This window comes from Pristis pectinata, chromosome 28, assembly GCF_009764475.1.
Source record: "Pristis pectinata isolate sPriPec2 chromosome 28, sPriPec2.1.pri, whole genome shotgun sequence".
Taxonomy (NCBI): domain Eukaryota; kingdom Metazoa; phylum Chordata; class Chondrichthyes; order Rhinopristiformes; family Pristidae; genus Pristis; species Pristis pectinata.
This window is the reverse complement of record NC_067432.1, coordinates 3,160,405-3,177,977: the sequence shown is the minus strand read 5'-3', so window position 1 is coordinate 3,177,977 and position 17,573 is coordinate 3,160,405. Positions and strand designations below refer to the sequence as shown.

Below are 17,573 nucleotides of genomic sequence, written 5' to 3'. Positions count from 1 at the left end.
CTTTGGTGGGTACACGCATAGACCATACACAAGCAGTGGAAGATGCACACATACAAAACAAATTGCTTGACTAGCAGACTGCTGTTTGTAGGATCTTGCGGTAATAGATTACCACGTTACCTATATTACAACATTAATTGTACTACATCAGCTATAAGACTTTGGGACATCCTTGAGTTTGCTAAAGGTGCTATGTAAATGCAAGTGTGTACTCCTTTATTTTTGTCGTGATCCCTGCTGGAAACCATGTCTACTTAACAAAAAATCCCTCAAAAGTAAATTACTATTTGGAGCACAGGAAATTATTTATAGATTGATATGTTGTAAGACAATTAATCTATAGTTATGCTTTGAGTGTTGAGAGAGAATGTGGTCAAACTCAACTATAATGCTGTCTATGTTGAATATATAGCAAGGCTCCCTTACTGAAGATTAGCTGGTTGAGTGAGACATGAAACTTCACTCCATCACGGCCAAATGTATTAAAGAAAAGAAGGGAATTAAGTAGGAGAAAATCAGAACTTAATAATGATTTAAAGGCAGTTCTGATTTGAGGATGTCTCTCGAAACAGTGAATTTATCTTTGAGTCAGGATACACTGTTCCAGAAATGAATGACCTTCAGATTTATTAAGCATGAAAATAATCTGTTGATTAACTGTTTCCATGCAGAAGCAGCTTTCACAGTGAATGAAGTTCTGAATAATGGACATTGTTTTCTGCCAATCACATGAATATTTTAAAAACATCTTTTAAAATCTGGCATTAGTTGTCATATAGTTCTGGTGCTTTGTAGACATCTGTGGAATTATCTTCAATTTGAACATAAATTTTGTACAAGAAGCCTTGGTTGTCAGTTATTTTTGATTTCATTCACTGATGTGGGTAAGGCACGGACTGCTCATATCTAATAGCTCAGCTGTTGATCATTAGTTGCCGCCTTGTCCAACTTGTAGTGGTTTGGCGTAACTGAGTGACTTGCTTGGCCTCTTCAGAGAGCAGTTAAAGAGTTAACCACACTGTTGTGGTGCTACATAGGTGCCAGACCGAGTAAGAATGGCAGATTGCCTTTTGTGGAGGTTATTAGTGAACCAGATGGGTTTATACAGCAATCCAGAAACTTCATGGTTATAATTAATGATACGCTTTTTATTCCAGTTTTAATTAACTGCATTTAAATTCCCCAACCACCTTAGTAGGATTTGAATGTGTGTCTCTCGATCATTAGTTAAGGCTTCAGCATTAGTAATCCTGCAGCGGAACCACTATGCTATTACACATCTATAGAGTGTTTAATACTATGGGTTTTAATAAGGTGGAAGCATGATTTAAAGTTGAGCAGTGAAAGAAGAATAGATTCAATCAATTTGAGTTGTGCCATTTTATATTTTATAAGTGTATTGTTACCAGATCGCACTTGCTTGGGACATGTTCACTTTTTATGATACCTAACTAAAAATATCCTTTCTACATTTATCTCATTCTCCATGTCTCTAGTTGATTCTTTGACTTGGCATAATCCTATTGTGCTTGCTCTTAACCCCATAGCCACCCAGTATAAATTCTTTGGGATAAAAACTGCAGATGCTGGAAATCTAAAATAAAAGCAGAAAATGCAGGAAACACTCAACAGGTCAGGTAGCATCTGTGGAGAGAGAAATAGTTAATGTTTCAGGTCTGAGACCCTTCATTAGAACTGAGAAAGAGAGAAACATGTTAGTCCAGAGGGCAGAGAAGGTGGTTTAGGGCAGTGGGTGGAACAAAGGGAATTTCCCATTCACTCATTGATCAGATAACCTTGTTTACAGCCTATCCCCATGGTCACCCAGAGATGTCCCCCTTTCCCTACCCCCGCTGCAGCTTACAACCTTCTTTTGTCTCCTTCCCAGTTCTTTTTTCTTTTTCAATCTTTTTATTAATTTTCAAATTAATACAGAATAATACATATAACATTGGTAATTGTGCATGTAATACAAAGAGATCAGGAGGACAATCATGACATATATAGTCATAAAGAATAAAAAAAAGATATATTCTAAGCCTCACGGTTTCTTAGTAAAGGAATATATTACAAAAAAAATCAAAACGAGAAAGAAAAGGATTTATTATATAAAAAAAACCCAAATTGGGAAAAAAAAGTTATAAGTAATAAAACGAAACAAACTAGAAATAAATTTCAGAAAAAAAAACTGGACTGACATTTCTTGATAAACAAAGAGCATTATTATGTTGTCAACTCCGCTCCTCTAAGTTCAAAGATTATTGAAAAGGGATCTATATCATATGAAAATATTGAATGAATGGACTCCAAACTTCCTCAAATTTAATCCTTCCCAGTTCTGATGAAGATTCTTTGACCTGAAACGCTAGCTCTGTTTCTCGTCCTACAGATGCAGGCTGACCTGTTGAGTATTTCCAGCATTTTCTGTTTTTGTTGTATATACTTGCATCTCACAATGTAATTTCAGAGTCGCGCAATTTGTAGAAACAATAGCTAGGAGCTTGTTGAGACAGTAAATAAAGTAAAGAACATGGATCTAGATATGTTACAAGGCCATAAACTAAAATACTGCAGATGCTGGAATAAAAGCAGAAAATGCTTGAAGTATTCAGCAGGTTAGTGAGCATCTTTGGAGAGAGAAGCAGAGTTAATGTAGGTAAATGGTTTATTATTGTCACATGTACTGAGGTACAGTGAGAAACATTGTTTTGCATGCCATCCATACAGATCTTTTCATTACAACAGTACATTGAGGTAGTACTGGGGAAAATGCACTGTTGTAATGAATTCTACACAATGCAGAATGGAGTCTTACAGTCACAGAGAAAGTGCAGTGCAGGCAGACAATAAGGTGCAAGGCCACAATGAGGTAGATTGTGAGGTCAAGAGTCCATATTATCATACTAGGCGACCGTTCAATAGTCTTATAACAGTGGATAGAAGCTGTCCTTGAGCCTGGTGGTATGTGCTTTCAGGCTTTTGTATCTTCTGCCTGATGGGAGAGAGGAGAAGAGAGAATGTCCGGTGTGGGTGGGGGGTTTGATTATGTTGGCTGCTTTACCGAGGCAGCGAGAAGTGTAGACAAGAGTCCATGGAGGGGAGGCTGGTTTCCATGATGTGCTGAGCTGTGTCCACAACTCCCTGCAGTTTCTTGCAGTGGTGGTAATGTTTCAGGTTAATAACCTTTCACCAGCCTAGGTTGCATTACTAAAAAATATATCTCTTCATGTGATGTACAGTTTTTTATTTTGCTCTTTTAAAATCTTTGCTTTTTGCTGTTGTTGGTAGTTTCAAATCAGTTGATATTCTGTGGAGCTATAGACCCTTAAAATTGGCTTATTTGAAGATTTAATATGAGTATGAAACCAGTGTACCAGAACCATGTTAATATCCAGGGACTAACATAAGCACTGAAGATAAAAGGTTTTTATTTGAAGGTTATTACCTCTTCACAGCCTCAAACAATCTGCTGGAGGATCTTAATGGGTCAAGCGGCATCTGTGGGGGGGGAAGGAATTGTCGATGTTTTGCATCAAAACCCTGCATCAGGACTAACATCCTACATCCCCCACAGATGCTGCTGAACCCACTGGGTTCCTCCATCAGGTTGTTTGTTGCTCCAGATTCCTGCATCTGCAGTCTCGTGTCTTCACAGCCTCTTCCACAGCGGAGGCACCCTTTTATTTGCTATGGAGAGAAACCCTGCCCTTCCCCAGCAACATCTTTCAAAATTCTGTTGATATCGGTGTCTGCATTCACTCCATGTTTTTAAGCTTTGTTTTTCTCATGCCTCTGGTATCGGAGGATGAACCAAAGCTGGGCACTTAAGTTTGGAGCAACCAACTTAGTGAGCTTTGGCAATCTTTGTGGAAAAAGATTAGAGCTGTTTCAGTGCTGTGTAAGATTCAAGTGGTCCCTCTAGCTCCCAGTGCTGAGGTCCTGCATTACTAGCTGTTCACTAAAACAAAACCACCCAGGGTTTGCGGACTAGTGGTGGATCGTACCTGATTAAACGACGTTCCACCCTCTCCCAGTACAACTCATCAAGTTTATTATCACATGCACAAGTACAATGAGGTACAGGTACAATGAAAAACCTGCTTGCAGCAGCATCACAGGCACGTAGGTACAGACAACACACAGAATATAAATTATACAAGACAGTGAAGAGAGAGAGGGGAGAAAAAGACCATTCAGACAAGTCCATGATAGTGCAAGAGATGGTCCGTAGTGTTCCGTTGCTGAGGTAGGGTTAGGGTTGTGCAGGTCAATTCAACAACTGGCAGAAGTGCAAAGGCATCTTGTTTATATTGCATCGCTGTGGGCTGTGTTTATCCTACATTTAAGCAAAATCTTCTGAAGTAGGGTAGCCAGATTGCTTCTAAGCTTGGACAGAAATTCTAGATTTTACTTGATTGATCCAGTCTGAAGCATCAGAATAAGGATCACTTTGTTTCTTTGTTCTTCAGTGTTGATCCGCAGCTACCAGGCAATCCTTCATCTATCTGGGAATCCTACAAATTGCTCCAGTTAAAGCTTCATTCCATGGGTACTTTTGATGCAGTACACAAATTAGCTGTCCTGTTTTTCTCTGTTACCACAGCAACAGCTCCTCATAATATTTCACTGGCAAAGCAGTGCTTCAGTAAATTTGGAGGATTGCAATCTGTATAAATGCAAGTTCTTCCTAGTAGTTCACATTCCAGTGGACCTGTGGCTGCCAGCATTTAAATTGCCAAATCCAACTCATCCCTAAACTCAGAACCACAAATAATTGAGTATTCTGTGGAAATCAGAAACTAGATTCACCCATGCAAAGTCCAAACTAAAAGAGTTTAAGCTCCTGAAGGTTTCTCTTTGGATAAGATACCTTGTTCTCCATATAGAATTAAAATTAAAACAAAGATTGTTACACAGGAAGCTGCAGGAAGAGGGATGATACATAAACTAGAGTTGGTGGGTCAGGTTTGTTTTGTTTTCCAAGCACAGATTTAAATTTAAGTTGATTGTACAAGATGTTGGTGAAACTGCACTTGGAGTATTGTGTGCAGTTTTGGTTGCCCTGTTATAGGAAAGACATCATTAAACTGGGAAGAGCACAGAGAAGATTTACGAGGATGCTGCCAGGACTTGAGGGCCTGAGTTATAGGAAGAGGCTGGGTAGTCTAGGACTTTATTCCTTGGAGTGTAGGAGATTGAGGGGTGACCTTACAGAGATATATAAAATCATGAACGGCATAGATAGGGTGAACACACAGTCTTTTTTTCTAGGGAAGAGGAACTAAAAACTAGAGGGCATTGGTTTAAGGTGAGAAGGGAAAGATTTAAAAGGGACCTAAGAGGCAACTTGTTCAGGCAGAAGGTGGTGTGTACATGGAATGAACATACAGAGGAAGTGGTTGAGACAGGTACAATAACAACATTTAAAAGACATTTGAATAAGTACATGGATAGGAGAGGTTTAGAGGGATATGGGCCAAACACAGGCAAATGGGACTAGCTTGGTTGGCACAGACGAGTTGGGCCAAGAGGCCTGTTTCCATGCTCTATTACTCTGTGACTTATCTTGTTATGTATACCTGTCAGCAGTTTTGGTGATATTTTTATCTAAGTTACCCTGACTTTCCTCAGAGGTAAGCAGATTACTTAAAAGTTGTGGAAGCAGTTGAGATTTTACTGGTTTTCCTAATATATTTGTTTTCTGCGCAGACTTGTTCTATTGATAGCAGCTTTGGATAAGTACCTCAGTCATCAGCACTGCAGTGTATACAGGTCTGTCAAGTCTGAAATTTGGAACTGTGCCCTCTAAATAGGTCCCATGCTTTCTAAACAAGTGAAATAACTAAGCACATTGAACTGCAATGTGACGAGATCACTCTTTAATCACACTCCAGGCAGATGGTTATGACATGCACGTTGACCCTTATTAATTTTCTATCTTTCTTCTTTTGTGTAAACAGAATGATGCAGTTATAAAACATTGGTAGCAGTGTAAAAGTAATTCCCATGCACTTATAGAAATCCAATTTGCTTCTGTGGAGCTATTTACAGTAAAACATCATGCATTAGAAATTTGTTCACACACCTCCAAAACTCAAACTGCTGCTTTGTTGCTGCTAATCCAGAACAGAGCAATTTTACACATATTTCTGTGTATCTAAAGTCCCATCAGGGAATTCATCTCATTTTTAAAAGAGAATTTAGTTCTCCCTAACACTTTTTCTTCTGGCATTAAACACCCTCAAATGATGTCAATCGTAGTGCAGCATGCAAAATTTGTCTGAAGTAAGATTTTCAATTTCAAACCAGAAACAGTTTTTGATAACCTTTTTTTTCTTCTGAGATTTTACTGTTTAAAGGCAAACTGCACCCTTCATCCTCATTAAACTCTTATCTCAAATATAATCTCATGTGTTATGATAGTTTTGCCCATGGAGGTCACGATTAGGATCATTGCAAGTTCTGGGATTTTTCCAGCTGTTGCCACTGATCTCTGTCACCACTGATCTCTGTCACATCTGTTTGCTGCTCACTGTTGCATGAGGGAGGTCACCCAAACTTCATACTGAAGGAGAGACTTTATCTCCTTTTCCAGAGTATGCACGAGTGTTTAGCTGCATTGCAAGCTTCTATGTTCACTTCTTCACCAGCTTGTCTGACCCCTGGGACAGTCCCAACCTGTCCTATCATCGTAGCATCCTACATTACAGCACTCTCCAGTAGTTGGAGGAGTGTTTATGTAATTGTGTGGCACAAAGATTGCACAGCTGTTTCTTGTAACAGCTGTGAGTATTTGCAGTGCATCAGAAGAGAATGTCACACAAAACCAGGCGCTGTCAGTTTTAGTGTGTTGCATAACAAAACTGACAAAGCTGTTTGGTGAACCTCTGAATTGAAGTTGTTGCTCTATGCGACTTTCCCAATGTTAAGGTGAGCCACCATGTTATTTTTGTGCTTAAAGGAAAAGACATGGAGCAATTTCTAGGCCTTTGTATTCCTAGGGTGGGAGAGGTCCTTAATTATATTAGCTGCTTTCCCGAGCAGTGGGGTGTAGGTGGATTCAGTGAAGAGGAGGCTGGTTTTTGTGATGGACTGGGCTGCATTCACACCTCTCTGTAATTTCTTACAGTCTTGGCAAGAGCAGCTGCCATACCAAGCTGTGATGCATCCAGATAGGATGCTTTCTGTGGTGCACCTGTAAAAATTGGTAAGGGTCAACAGGTCATGCCAAATTTCCTTAGCCTTGGTGTGCTTTCTTGGCCATAACGTCCACATGGCTGGACCAGGACAAGCTATTGGTGCTGTTTACACCTAGGAACTTGAAGGTCTCAACCATCTCCACCTCAGCACCATTTATACAGACGGGGGCATGCCTCCACCCCTCTTCCTGAAGTCAGTGACCAGCTCCTTGAACCCCTTAAACTGTCCATCCAAGCTGATGGAACTCAAATGCTTCATCAAAGCCTTTTCCTTCCTCAAAACAAAACCACTATTCAGTAGAACACAATCTGGTCTGGCCCAGAAGTTACTTAAGCCCTTTAAGGTAGACAAGCAAGATGTCACTTCTCAGGCCAGCTAAGGATGGATTAAAAAGTGGCTATTCTGCTTAGAATAAAGATTGGACCATTCCTGGGAAGGAATAAAGGTGGATTACTTGGTCACTTAGACTGGCCGGTAACCTGAATTGTTTACCCCTTGCTGCAGCTGATTGCAATTGGAGAACACGTGTGGAGATCAGCCTCCATGGTACGGCCTGCTAACGTACACCAATGGAGTACCTCAAAACATTGATGCAAGTAGTGGAATAACCTGTTCTATTTCACTTCAAAGCTGTAATAGATATTGACAATTTTGGAAACCTAACTGCTTGGAAGATATCTGCTCTTTCAGTGTTTAGTATCTGTGAATCTATTTAGTGCTATTTTGACTTCTGTCCAACATAACCAGAGAAGGATTTACTTTTTTTTTAATTAACACAGATAACATACTCTTAACTTATTGATTTTGATAAGTGCTCAAAAGGTGCAGGCAGTGGGCAATGAAGAGAGCAGTAGGACTGACTGAATAGATCAACCAAAGGAGCATGATGGGCCACACAGCTGCTCTCTGTGCTGCATCATTCTGTGCCTCTGATCTTCCAAAACAATCATTGTTTCAAAATTCCCCACACCACTCCTTTCTAAGTAATCCGTGTATACTATGCTGAAGTAACTACAGTCAGTTTGTCATCATCTGTAAAGAGATAAGATAGTTATAGTTTTTGTAGGTAAATTCTTAAGAGCTTGATACAGAAATTTTTCAAACAAATGTATTAACTTGTCTTTCCTTTTAACCCTTTCAGAGACTTTTAAATTTAAAACATTTGACATTTTAACTTTACACATTTTAACTTTGCTTGAATCTGTTGTAGGGGAAACCATTTGTCCATGAGCTCTCACCATTGTGGAATGAAGTGCAGAGAGGAAGTCAGTCAGGCATTGCATAGAGAGGGGTTGGAGGGGCAGGGGGAGATGGTTGCAGAGGAGTGTGTTTCTTGGAGAGAGGGACGAAGCTGGAGTTAATTAGAGACGGATCGGGGTCCTGAGGAGATTGGCGTGGGTAAAACTTGGTTGAAGATGGATCATTGAGCCTACTTGGACAGAGGTCTGTCTCCCCAGCAGAGGTCCAGTTGAAGCTGGTTTCTGTGTGCATGGCAAATTCCATTTGAAGGCCTTGTCTGCATGGAACAATGTGGCAGAAATTACATAAAACAAGTGTTGTATAGGACCTGGAAGGCACTACTGGCAGACTAACTACTGGATCATGTTTTAGATCAATCTTATTGTGATTTGCAATGGAATTGCTAGGCCATTTATTGTAACATATCTCCCTCGTGTGGGGAATTTTATGTAAAGCATTCTGTGCTGGTTAGATGAAGATCAGACCAGTTTACACTTTTCTTTCTCCTCCTTCCTGCCCCTTCCTCCTCATTCAGAGCTTTTTTCACCTTGAGACTTGAGGAGTGTGGGACTGTTTAGCCAGTCCTTATTCTGCTGCATGTTTGTTATATGTATGATGCATAACTATATGGTGCAAGAGGCAGAATTAATCCGGTGACACAAAGTCCCATTCAGACTGCTGGAGAATTTGACCTAATTCTTCATACGTTGCTGACAGATGACTCAAGCGATGTTGGAGAAGTGGAGAGAGCACAGACTTATTAAGACAAATACTTCCACAGTTCACACACAAAATTCACTTGTGTTTAACTTAATGAGAAATAAAGCAAAGAAATCATTGTAAAGCATGTATAAGCTGCTGGTTGGACCTCAGTTGGAATATTGTGTGCAGTGAATGTAGGTTTACCAGAGTGATATCAGGGATGCGCGGAGAGGCTGGAGAAGCTGGATTGTTCTCCTCCCAGCAGTTAAGGGGTGAGTTTTTTTTTGAGAAGGTAAATGGGCTGAAACTTTTTTCCATTGGCTAAAAGTTTAAGCTCCAGACGGTGCACATTTCAGATAAGTTTAGTCACAAAAATAAATCCACTGGGAAGGATAAACATTTTGATTCATTTATGCTGTGAATTGTGATGTGAGCTCACTGCCTCAAAAGGTGATGGAAGCAGAATCGATAACTTTCAAAAGTGAATTGATAATTAATTCAAGGGGAAATTTGCAGGGATCTCATAATTCTTTGAAAGAGTCCCCATAGACACAATGCGCTGAATGGTCTCTGCCTAATGGTTCTATAATCATTTACTGCATATTTACACCAATATTTTGGTATAGCTTCAAACGCAGGCTTAATCTGTGTGATGCTTTTGTCTTGTATTCACTGTGGAAGTTTGTCCGGGACAGGTTCCATTTCAGAAAAGTAATCAGAGTTCCTTCAGGAAATCATTTTCCTAGTAATTCATTCGCAGTCCATGGCCTAGCAAACAAGTTGTCCATCAGCAGCAACAAGTTGTACTCTACCTCTAAAATTCAGAGGTGAAGTCCTTGGCAAAAATAGCTGCATTGATATCAGAAGCTTTGAAAGCGCTGTTTGTAGACAATCCCTCTGATGTTCCCAGATGACAGATCAAAATCATTTAAAGACTGCTCGACAAAAACCATGAAATGATGAATGCCAAAATGTAAAATAGACAGTGCAGGTCGGGGGAAGTTGTAATAAGGCCTCTGAGGTCAGTATAAGCAATCAGAGGAGATCGTGTTTAGGATCGATACTTAGAGAAAATTAAAACCGATTGTATTAAGTTCGTAGCTTTGTATCATCGAGTGATCTGCATAGGAGAAGGCTAATTGGCCTTTGTCGTTCGGTTGGGTGTTTGAATGAATTCTCCAGTTGGTCCACCTGACCACCTGTGTATCCCATTCCTAAATAAAATGATTACCTAAGAGTTGTAATTTAATTTAAAGTGAAGTTCTGTGATAATGATGAAACACAAGTTTAATTACTTTAAAAACACATAGCAGGTGGATTGTGACTTTGATTTGATGACCACACATTGGGGTGCAGTGGTAGTCTCAGGACAATCTGTCACTCACCAAGATATCTCATTGACCACGTCATTTTAAGTGTGTAATTGCGTTCAGCACTTCTACAATCTCTGACTTGCCTAATCCTTTCCTCCCCGCCTGTGCTCCGATGATCAGGAAATCAGCACCAACAAAAAAAATTGCTCGTAAATAGATATTGCAAGCTGAACTGGAGTAAAATTTAAATTGATATTGAAGTTCCAGTCCCATATTTAAAGACGGAATAAAAATCAGATACAAAATTTTTTTTTGAATTGTGAAACAGTGATGAATGGGATAATAATTTGGCTTGTTTACTGCGCAGTTGACTTGCATATGAAACGTTGGATGTCTACCAGCTTCAGGATATAGTGTCTTCATTTATATGCTCTAAAGGTTTTGTTCTTGAATTGTTCATAGGTTGAGGCCCTCTAACTGCCCTCTCCTCGAAGATGGAGCTCTCCACGTGGCCCATCCTTGGTTCGAGTTTCTAATGAGAATAAGAGAGGTTGCTGACAATCCAGCAGGTAGTCATAGTAACTGAGCAATTTAATGCTTATTAAGATAATTAAACTGTCTTTGTCCTAGTTCACTAAATTCCATTCATGCATCGTTTGTTGGCTCTCAATTTAGCAACTTTTAAAAAGTTGCTTTTAAAATCTGTCATGATCTCACCCCTTCCCATCTCTTTTTATCCCCCACCCTCCAGCCCTCTGAGATCTCTGCTCCTCCTGCTCTGGCCATTTAGCATCCATGTATTTAATCAGTCCACTGTTGGTAGCTGCTTTCAGTTCCCAGGCTTTCTCCCGAAATCTCTGTTTCTTCACTTCTTTGAGATACTGCTTAAAACCTGTCAATCTGCCCTAATATTGACACGGTATCAATTTTTTTTTCATACTGCTCCTGTGAAATACCTTGGGACTCTTTAAAGTCACCATATAAATGATTCTGTTACGTTGGCAGCAATATAGTAATGTTGGAGGTAACTACAACAGTAATTACAGTTTAAAGATGTAAATTCCTCTGCTTCTTGATTTTTTGATCTCCCAATCTGCTCCGTCGTGGCCCTTGCACCTTATTTGTCCGCCTGCACTGCACTTTGTCCGTAACTGGTCTGCATTGCATTCTGATTTTTCCTTTTTGTACTATTTTGATGTACAGAATGATCTCTCTGGATAGCAGGCAAACAAAAACTTTTCACTGTATCTAGGTACATGTGACAATAATAAACCAATTGCCAATTCCAATTTAGCATTTTGTATCACTCTTTAACAGGTCTTGACACTGGTTAATTATTGATCACTCGATAGCATTCCTTCAGATAAAATCGACTCCTGGTGAATTACATCATCAGAACCAACTTGTAGTGCTTGCTGTATGACTGAACTTCTGCACTTTGGGGTTCAATCTCTTTGCAAAATGTAGCTAGTTTGATATATTACATTAATGTGCTTCAGGGTGATACATATTTCACTTGCAAATGTACTGATTGCCATTCTTTGCCTTTAGATAAATCAATGGCATTCCAAGCAAGTCTGGCAAATGCCCAAATGCTGATTCCCAGTAATCAAGGTAGTGTCAGCAGCATGCTCCTGGAAGGGCATACTCTGATGGCTTTAGCCACCATTATGTTTGCCCCAGGAGGAATTGATCAGGTGAGTTTAAAAGATTGAAATTCCTACCTTTTACTTTTGATCCCATTGCATGAGGTTGTCATTCCAAGTTACAAGGTTTCTTGTAGTCATAGATCTTTGAATTTTTTAAGTCGTTTAGAACTGCTTTCTTGGAACATGTTGCAGAAAATTATGGTAAGGTGGGGAGTTGTGTCGCAATTATTATGATATCTAAAATCATGAAAGTAAACTGTTTTCTGACAGAATGTTGTACCTGACTACTCTGTATGACTTTTCAACCAAAGCTGGGAAACCTCTAGAATTTTACGTTCGAGCAGAGTCCTCCGAGAGAGCTACCCAACTTGCTCCCATCCTCCTGCCCTATCCTCACACCCTGTTTAATGTTGTTTCAAAATATATACCCGTATTCTTTTCAAAGTTTAATATGCATTCTTCTTTGAACACTTCCCTGTGGAGCTTTTCATTTGACAACCTTCTGTGGAAAAAATAATCTCCCAACTTTTCCTTCTATTCTCTAATTGATGATCTTAAATTTATGGTCTGAGGTACAGATTCATTAATCACTGGAGATTGTCATCCCTGATCAGTTCAAATCTGCTTGCCTAATTTCAAACACATTAATCATGTCTCATAAATCATTAAAGCAAAGGATAACAACATTTGCATTTTGTGCCTTTAAATGTACTTCATAATCTACAATGCCTTTTGTGATCTGTTGAGATTGTGAAAGGTTCCAGATACATTTTGTTATCTGTGTTCTCTAGGTGATGCAGAAAAAGGAAGATGTTGGTGATTCTCTCTGGAAGGTAGACCCCCAGTTATTGAAAATGGCACTCGCTCCTTATCCCAAGCTGCGTGCTGCTCTGTTTCCACAGATCACACCTCATGGCATTCCACCACCAGACATCTCTCTCTACCATCTTTTGCAGGTATTCGCAATGCATCTTGTGTTTGGGTTTCCTCTGCTTTCTAAGTATGTTTATAAACACAATATTTTTTGTTGTATATTTGTGTAGGGTGTCGTACAATTGCAATAATGGTCTTATTCTGTAATCCTTGCCTGGAGCTCTGATGTATGTTCTCTCCCCTTTCTTTCCACTGGCATTCTAGCCTCTTGAGTATACCAGTACATAGTGTATGGATATAAAAACACAAGAAAGTAGGAAAAGGAGTAGGTCACCGGACCCTTCAAACCTGCCCTGTTATTCAATATGATCTGGTATCAACTTCTATTCCACTTCCCCATAACCCATAATTTCCTGATTTTTCAAAATTGTATCTCTTTTCTTAGCTCCATTCCTCTTTTAATATCTCCATTGATCTAGTCTCCACAATCCACCGCAACAGAGAATTCCAGAGGTTTGCCACCCTCTATTCCTACACATCTCTGTTTTAAGTGACTGCCCCCTTATCTCATAACTACACTCCCTTATCTGAGGCTCTCTGGAGATGATGGAAACTTCTCAATGTCTACCCTGTCATGCCCTCTTAGGATATAATATGTTTCAATAAGATCGGCCCTCATTCTTCTAAACTCCAAAGAATAGAGAGCTAACTTTTTTTAGCAGTTCGTGATGGGACAGCCCTCTCATCTCAGGAATTAACCTAGTGAACTCTTCTGGGCTGCCTTCAGTGTGGATCTTTTTATTAAATAAAGGGACAGAAACTGCACACAATACTCAAATGTGGCCACACCAACACCCTGTGCAGTTGTAATAACACTTCTCTATTTTAAAACTTGACCCCCTGGCAATAAAGACCAATACGCTGTAATCCCCATGGTTGTTATAACATAAATTGACAAGAATTGCCCTGTTTACTATAAGCGGAAAGTTAAAAAACTTATGAAATTTAATCAATTAATTGCAGTTAATAGGAACTGTTGAGCTACTGCTTTCAATGAGTTCATAACATTTTTGCAACAAATTTGCATAGCTTAATTTGTGGATTCTGCTTAAATTAAAAATGAAAGAACATTATAGCTCATTGTGCTTTATGTAGTGAACAAGTATGTGAAAGTGGAGTGTTGATGGCAATAATCATTCTCATTGAAATTCAAGACATCTCACTTTTAGTAACTTTAAATGGATATGTAGCAATTTAAATAAGCAAATTTTATTAATATTTCTAAAAAATTGAATTTATTTAGAATTTGGATCTCAATAGATCAGCATTTGTTTTGGAATTAAAGGGAGGGATAAGACAGAGTGTTATAGTAGAAGGCAGTTTGTAAGTTTGGCTGTTTCCTGTGTATCATTGAATAATTTAGCAAAGAAACATACATTCCAACTAAAATCTTATAATTATGACATTTTAATTTTTTTTAGAAGGTAATAAAGAGTAGATAATGGTAATGCAATAGATGTAATCAGTCTAGGTGATCCAAAAGCTTTTGATAAGGTACCCATTAATAGGTCTAAGAATACAGTCAATGAATGTGGAGTTGGTGGATAAGAAGCAGAATGGATTGCTAGCTGGCTTCAGGATTGAGACAGGGAGTATGAGTAGGATTAAATGATCACTTTAAGTCCACCAGAGTGATCCTGAGCTCCCAATTGCCTGTCAGTTTACATCGGCACCCCGTTTCCACTCCAGTCTATCTGTTAGTGGCCTCCTACCCTTTTCCAAAAAAGCTCAACGTAAGCTTGAGGAACAGCTCCTCATCTTTCATCTAGGCACGTTGCAATCTCTGGGACTTGATATTGAATTCGCCAGTTTCAGAGAACTCATTTTTCCTGTTTGTGTTAGAACTGGCCAGTTCTGCTAGAATATCAACAATCTTGATTATATTGATAATCTTATATTAACTCAGAGGAATTTATCAGTTTCAGGTTTCAGTGACATGAATTTTGCATTTTTAACATGTCCTTTAGTTAGTTGTCTGTCTCTGTAACTGCCCACAAAAGTCTATTAACTGGACAAATTCCAGTGGAATTTTCTGGCCTCATCCTATCAGAGACATTTCCATTGTCTCCTCTCTCACTTATCCCCGTCTGTAACTTAAAACTAATTTGTTTTTTTGATTACTCACTTGCCCAGTTCTGAAGAAGGGCTTCTCTTTCCATAGGTGATGCCTAAGCTGCTGAACGTTTCTACTATTTTCTGATTTTATTTTAGATTCCCAGGAATTACCATGCTTTGATTTTTAATTTTGGAATACAGGTACCTCAGTCATTACTGCAGGGCAGCAAGGCCATTTAAAAAAAAACAAACCAAGCACTGGAGGTGAAGAACTGAAAAGTAGGGAAATTATGTTAAACCTGTATCAAACGTTGATTAGACCACACCAAGAGCACTGCATACAGATCACATATTATAGCAAGACATAGAGGCACTGGAGAAGGTGCAGAGAAGATTTACAAATATGATACCAGAAATACAAGGAAACGTACATTAGGAAAGGGTGGACAGGTTGGGTCTCTTTCCTCTTGAGGAAACAAAGCTCAGGGGTGACCTATTAGATGTCTTTAAAATACTGACGGTTGGATTAAGACTATGCCAAGAAAATGTTTCCAGATTTCCTAGTTTCCACTAGAGATCATAATTATAAGATAGTCACCAAGGGCCATTGGACAGACTGCCAGAGCTTTTATAAAATGGAAAAGGCCAGCGAGGGCAAGTGTGGGCCCCTTACAGACAGAAAGAGGATAATTTATAATGAGGAATAGAGAAATGGCAGAGGTTAGGGTAAATGTTTCCCATGGTAGGGGTGTCTAAACCTAGAGGGCATACGCTTAAGGTGAGGGGGAGGAGGTTTAAAGGAGATCAGAGGAATAGGTTTTTCACAGATAGTTATTATCTGGAGTGAGCTGCTGGAGGAGGTGGAGGGAGGAGCAGTAACAACATCTAAGAGGCACCTTGATGGGTACTTGAATGAAGGCATTGAGGGATATGGAATTAATACAGGAAAGTGGGATTAGTATAGATAGGCATGATGGTCGGCCTAGACACAGTGGGCTGAAGGGCCATTACTTTGCAACTCTCCTTGTAGAAGAAGAAAGCCAAACTTGCCAGATATATTAGAGGGTGTAGTGAGAATGAGGAACTGAAGGAACTAAATATTCATGAAAAAAATATTTCTGGAGATGTTGCTGACCTAAATTAGAGGCACAATACAATGCAGTTGCTGGAATCTGGACTAAAATACAAAATGGACAGTCAACCCAAAACGTTAACTGTCCATTTCCCTCCACAGATGCTGCCTGACCCACTGAATTCCTCCAGCACTTTGTTTTTTGCTGACCTAAAATACTGATAAATCCCAAGGACTCAATGACTTGCATCCCAGAGTCTTGAAAGAGGTGTATTTAGAGATAGTGGGTGCAAATTATTGGGTCCTTGGGATTTATCATCTTCCATAGTGCTCTGGATTCTAGGATTGTTGCTTTGTATTGAAGGGTAGCACCTGTAACCCACCATTTAAAAGACAAGGGAGAGAAAAAACAGGGAACTAACAACCTGTTAGCCTACCATCAGTTGCAGGGAAAATGCTGGGATGTATAATAAAGGATGGAATTAAAAAACACTGTGGGTGAAAAAAAAGATTAAAGAGAGAGAACATGGATTTATGAAAGAAAAAGCACATTTGATTAATTTGCTGGAGTTCTTTGAGGGTGTGACAAGTTGGAGCACACAGAATTGGGATTAATATACTGACATGGGCTAAGAATTGGTTGTTGGACAGAAAGCAAAATAAATGGATCATTCTCAGGTTGGCCACTTGTGACCTGTGGAGTACTATCGGGATTGGTGCTTTGGCCTCAGCTTTTCACAATCTATATCAATGATTTGGCTGAGGGACCCCAAATGTCATAATTCTAAGTTTACTGATGATACTAAACTTGGTCGGATTGTGGATGTAGAGGAGCTAGTGAAGAAACTTCAAGGAAATATGCCAAGCTGGGTGAGAACATGGGAAGTGGAATACAATGTGGAAAAAGGTGGTGTTATCCATTTAGGTGCACACAATGGAAAAGTGGAGTGTTTGTTCAATGGTGGGACATTGGGTTGTGTTGCTATTCAGGGGGACTGGTTGTGTGTGTGCACATTGCTGAAGGCCAGCAGGTGCAGCAAATGATTAAGAGGGCAAATGGAATGTTAATTTTTATTACAAGAAGATTTGAATAGAGGAATAAGGAAGTCTTATTGCAGTTACATCAGATGTTAGTGAGACAGAACGTGGAGTAATACAAGTAGTTTTGGCTTCCTTACGAGGAAAGAATGTACTTGCCACAGAGAGACTGTAGCAAAGATTTACTTGACTGGTTCCAGGCACTGGCAGGTTTGCTGCATGAGAAGAGATTGACTGGACTGGGACTATATTGGCAGGCACGGTAGTGTAACGGTTAGCGTAACGCTATTACAGCGCCAGCGACCTGGGTTCAATTCCCGCCGCTGTCTGTAAGGAGTTTGTGCGTTCTCACCGTGTCTGTGTGGGTTTCCT

General features: G+C 39.6%; 1 protein-coding gene across 1 annotated transcript in view; it reads left to right on the top strand.

The window, feature by feature from the left end:
• spg11 (SPG11 vesicle trafficking associated, spatacsin) overlaps positions 1-17,573 on the top strand; it is a 119,351-nt gene that overhangs the window by 21,453 nt on the left and 80,325 nt on the right. Inside the window, exons 8-10 of the mRNA XM_052040618.1 lie at positions 10,917-11,023; positions 12,006-12,151; positions 12,895-13,059. Coding sequence (XP_051896578.1) covers positions 10,917-11,023; positions 12,006-12,151; positions 12,895-13,059 — 418 coding nt within the window. The remainder of the gene's footprint in view (positions 1-10,916; positions 11,024-12,005; positions 12,152-12,894; positions 13,060-17,573) is intronic.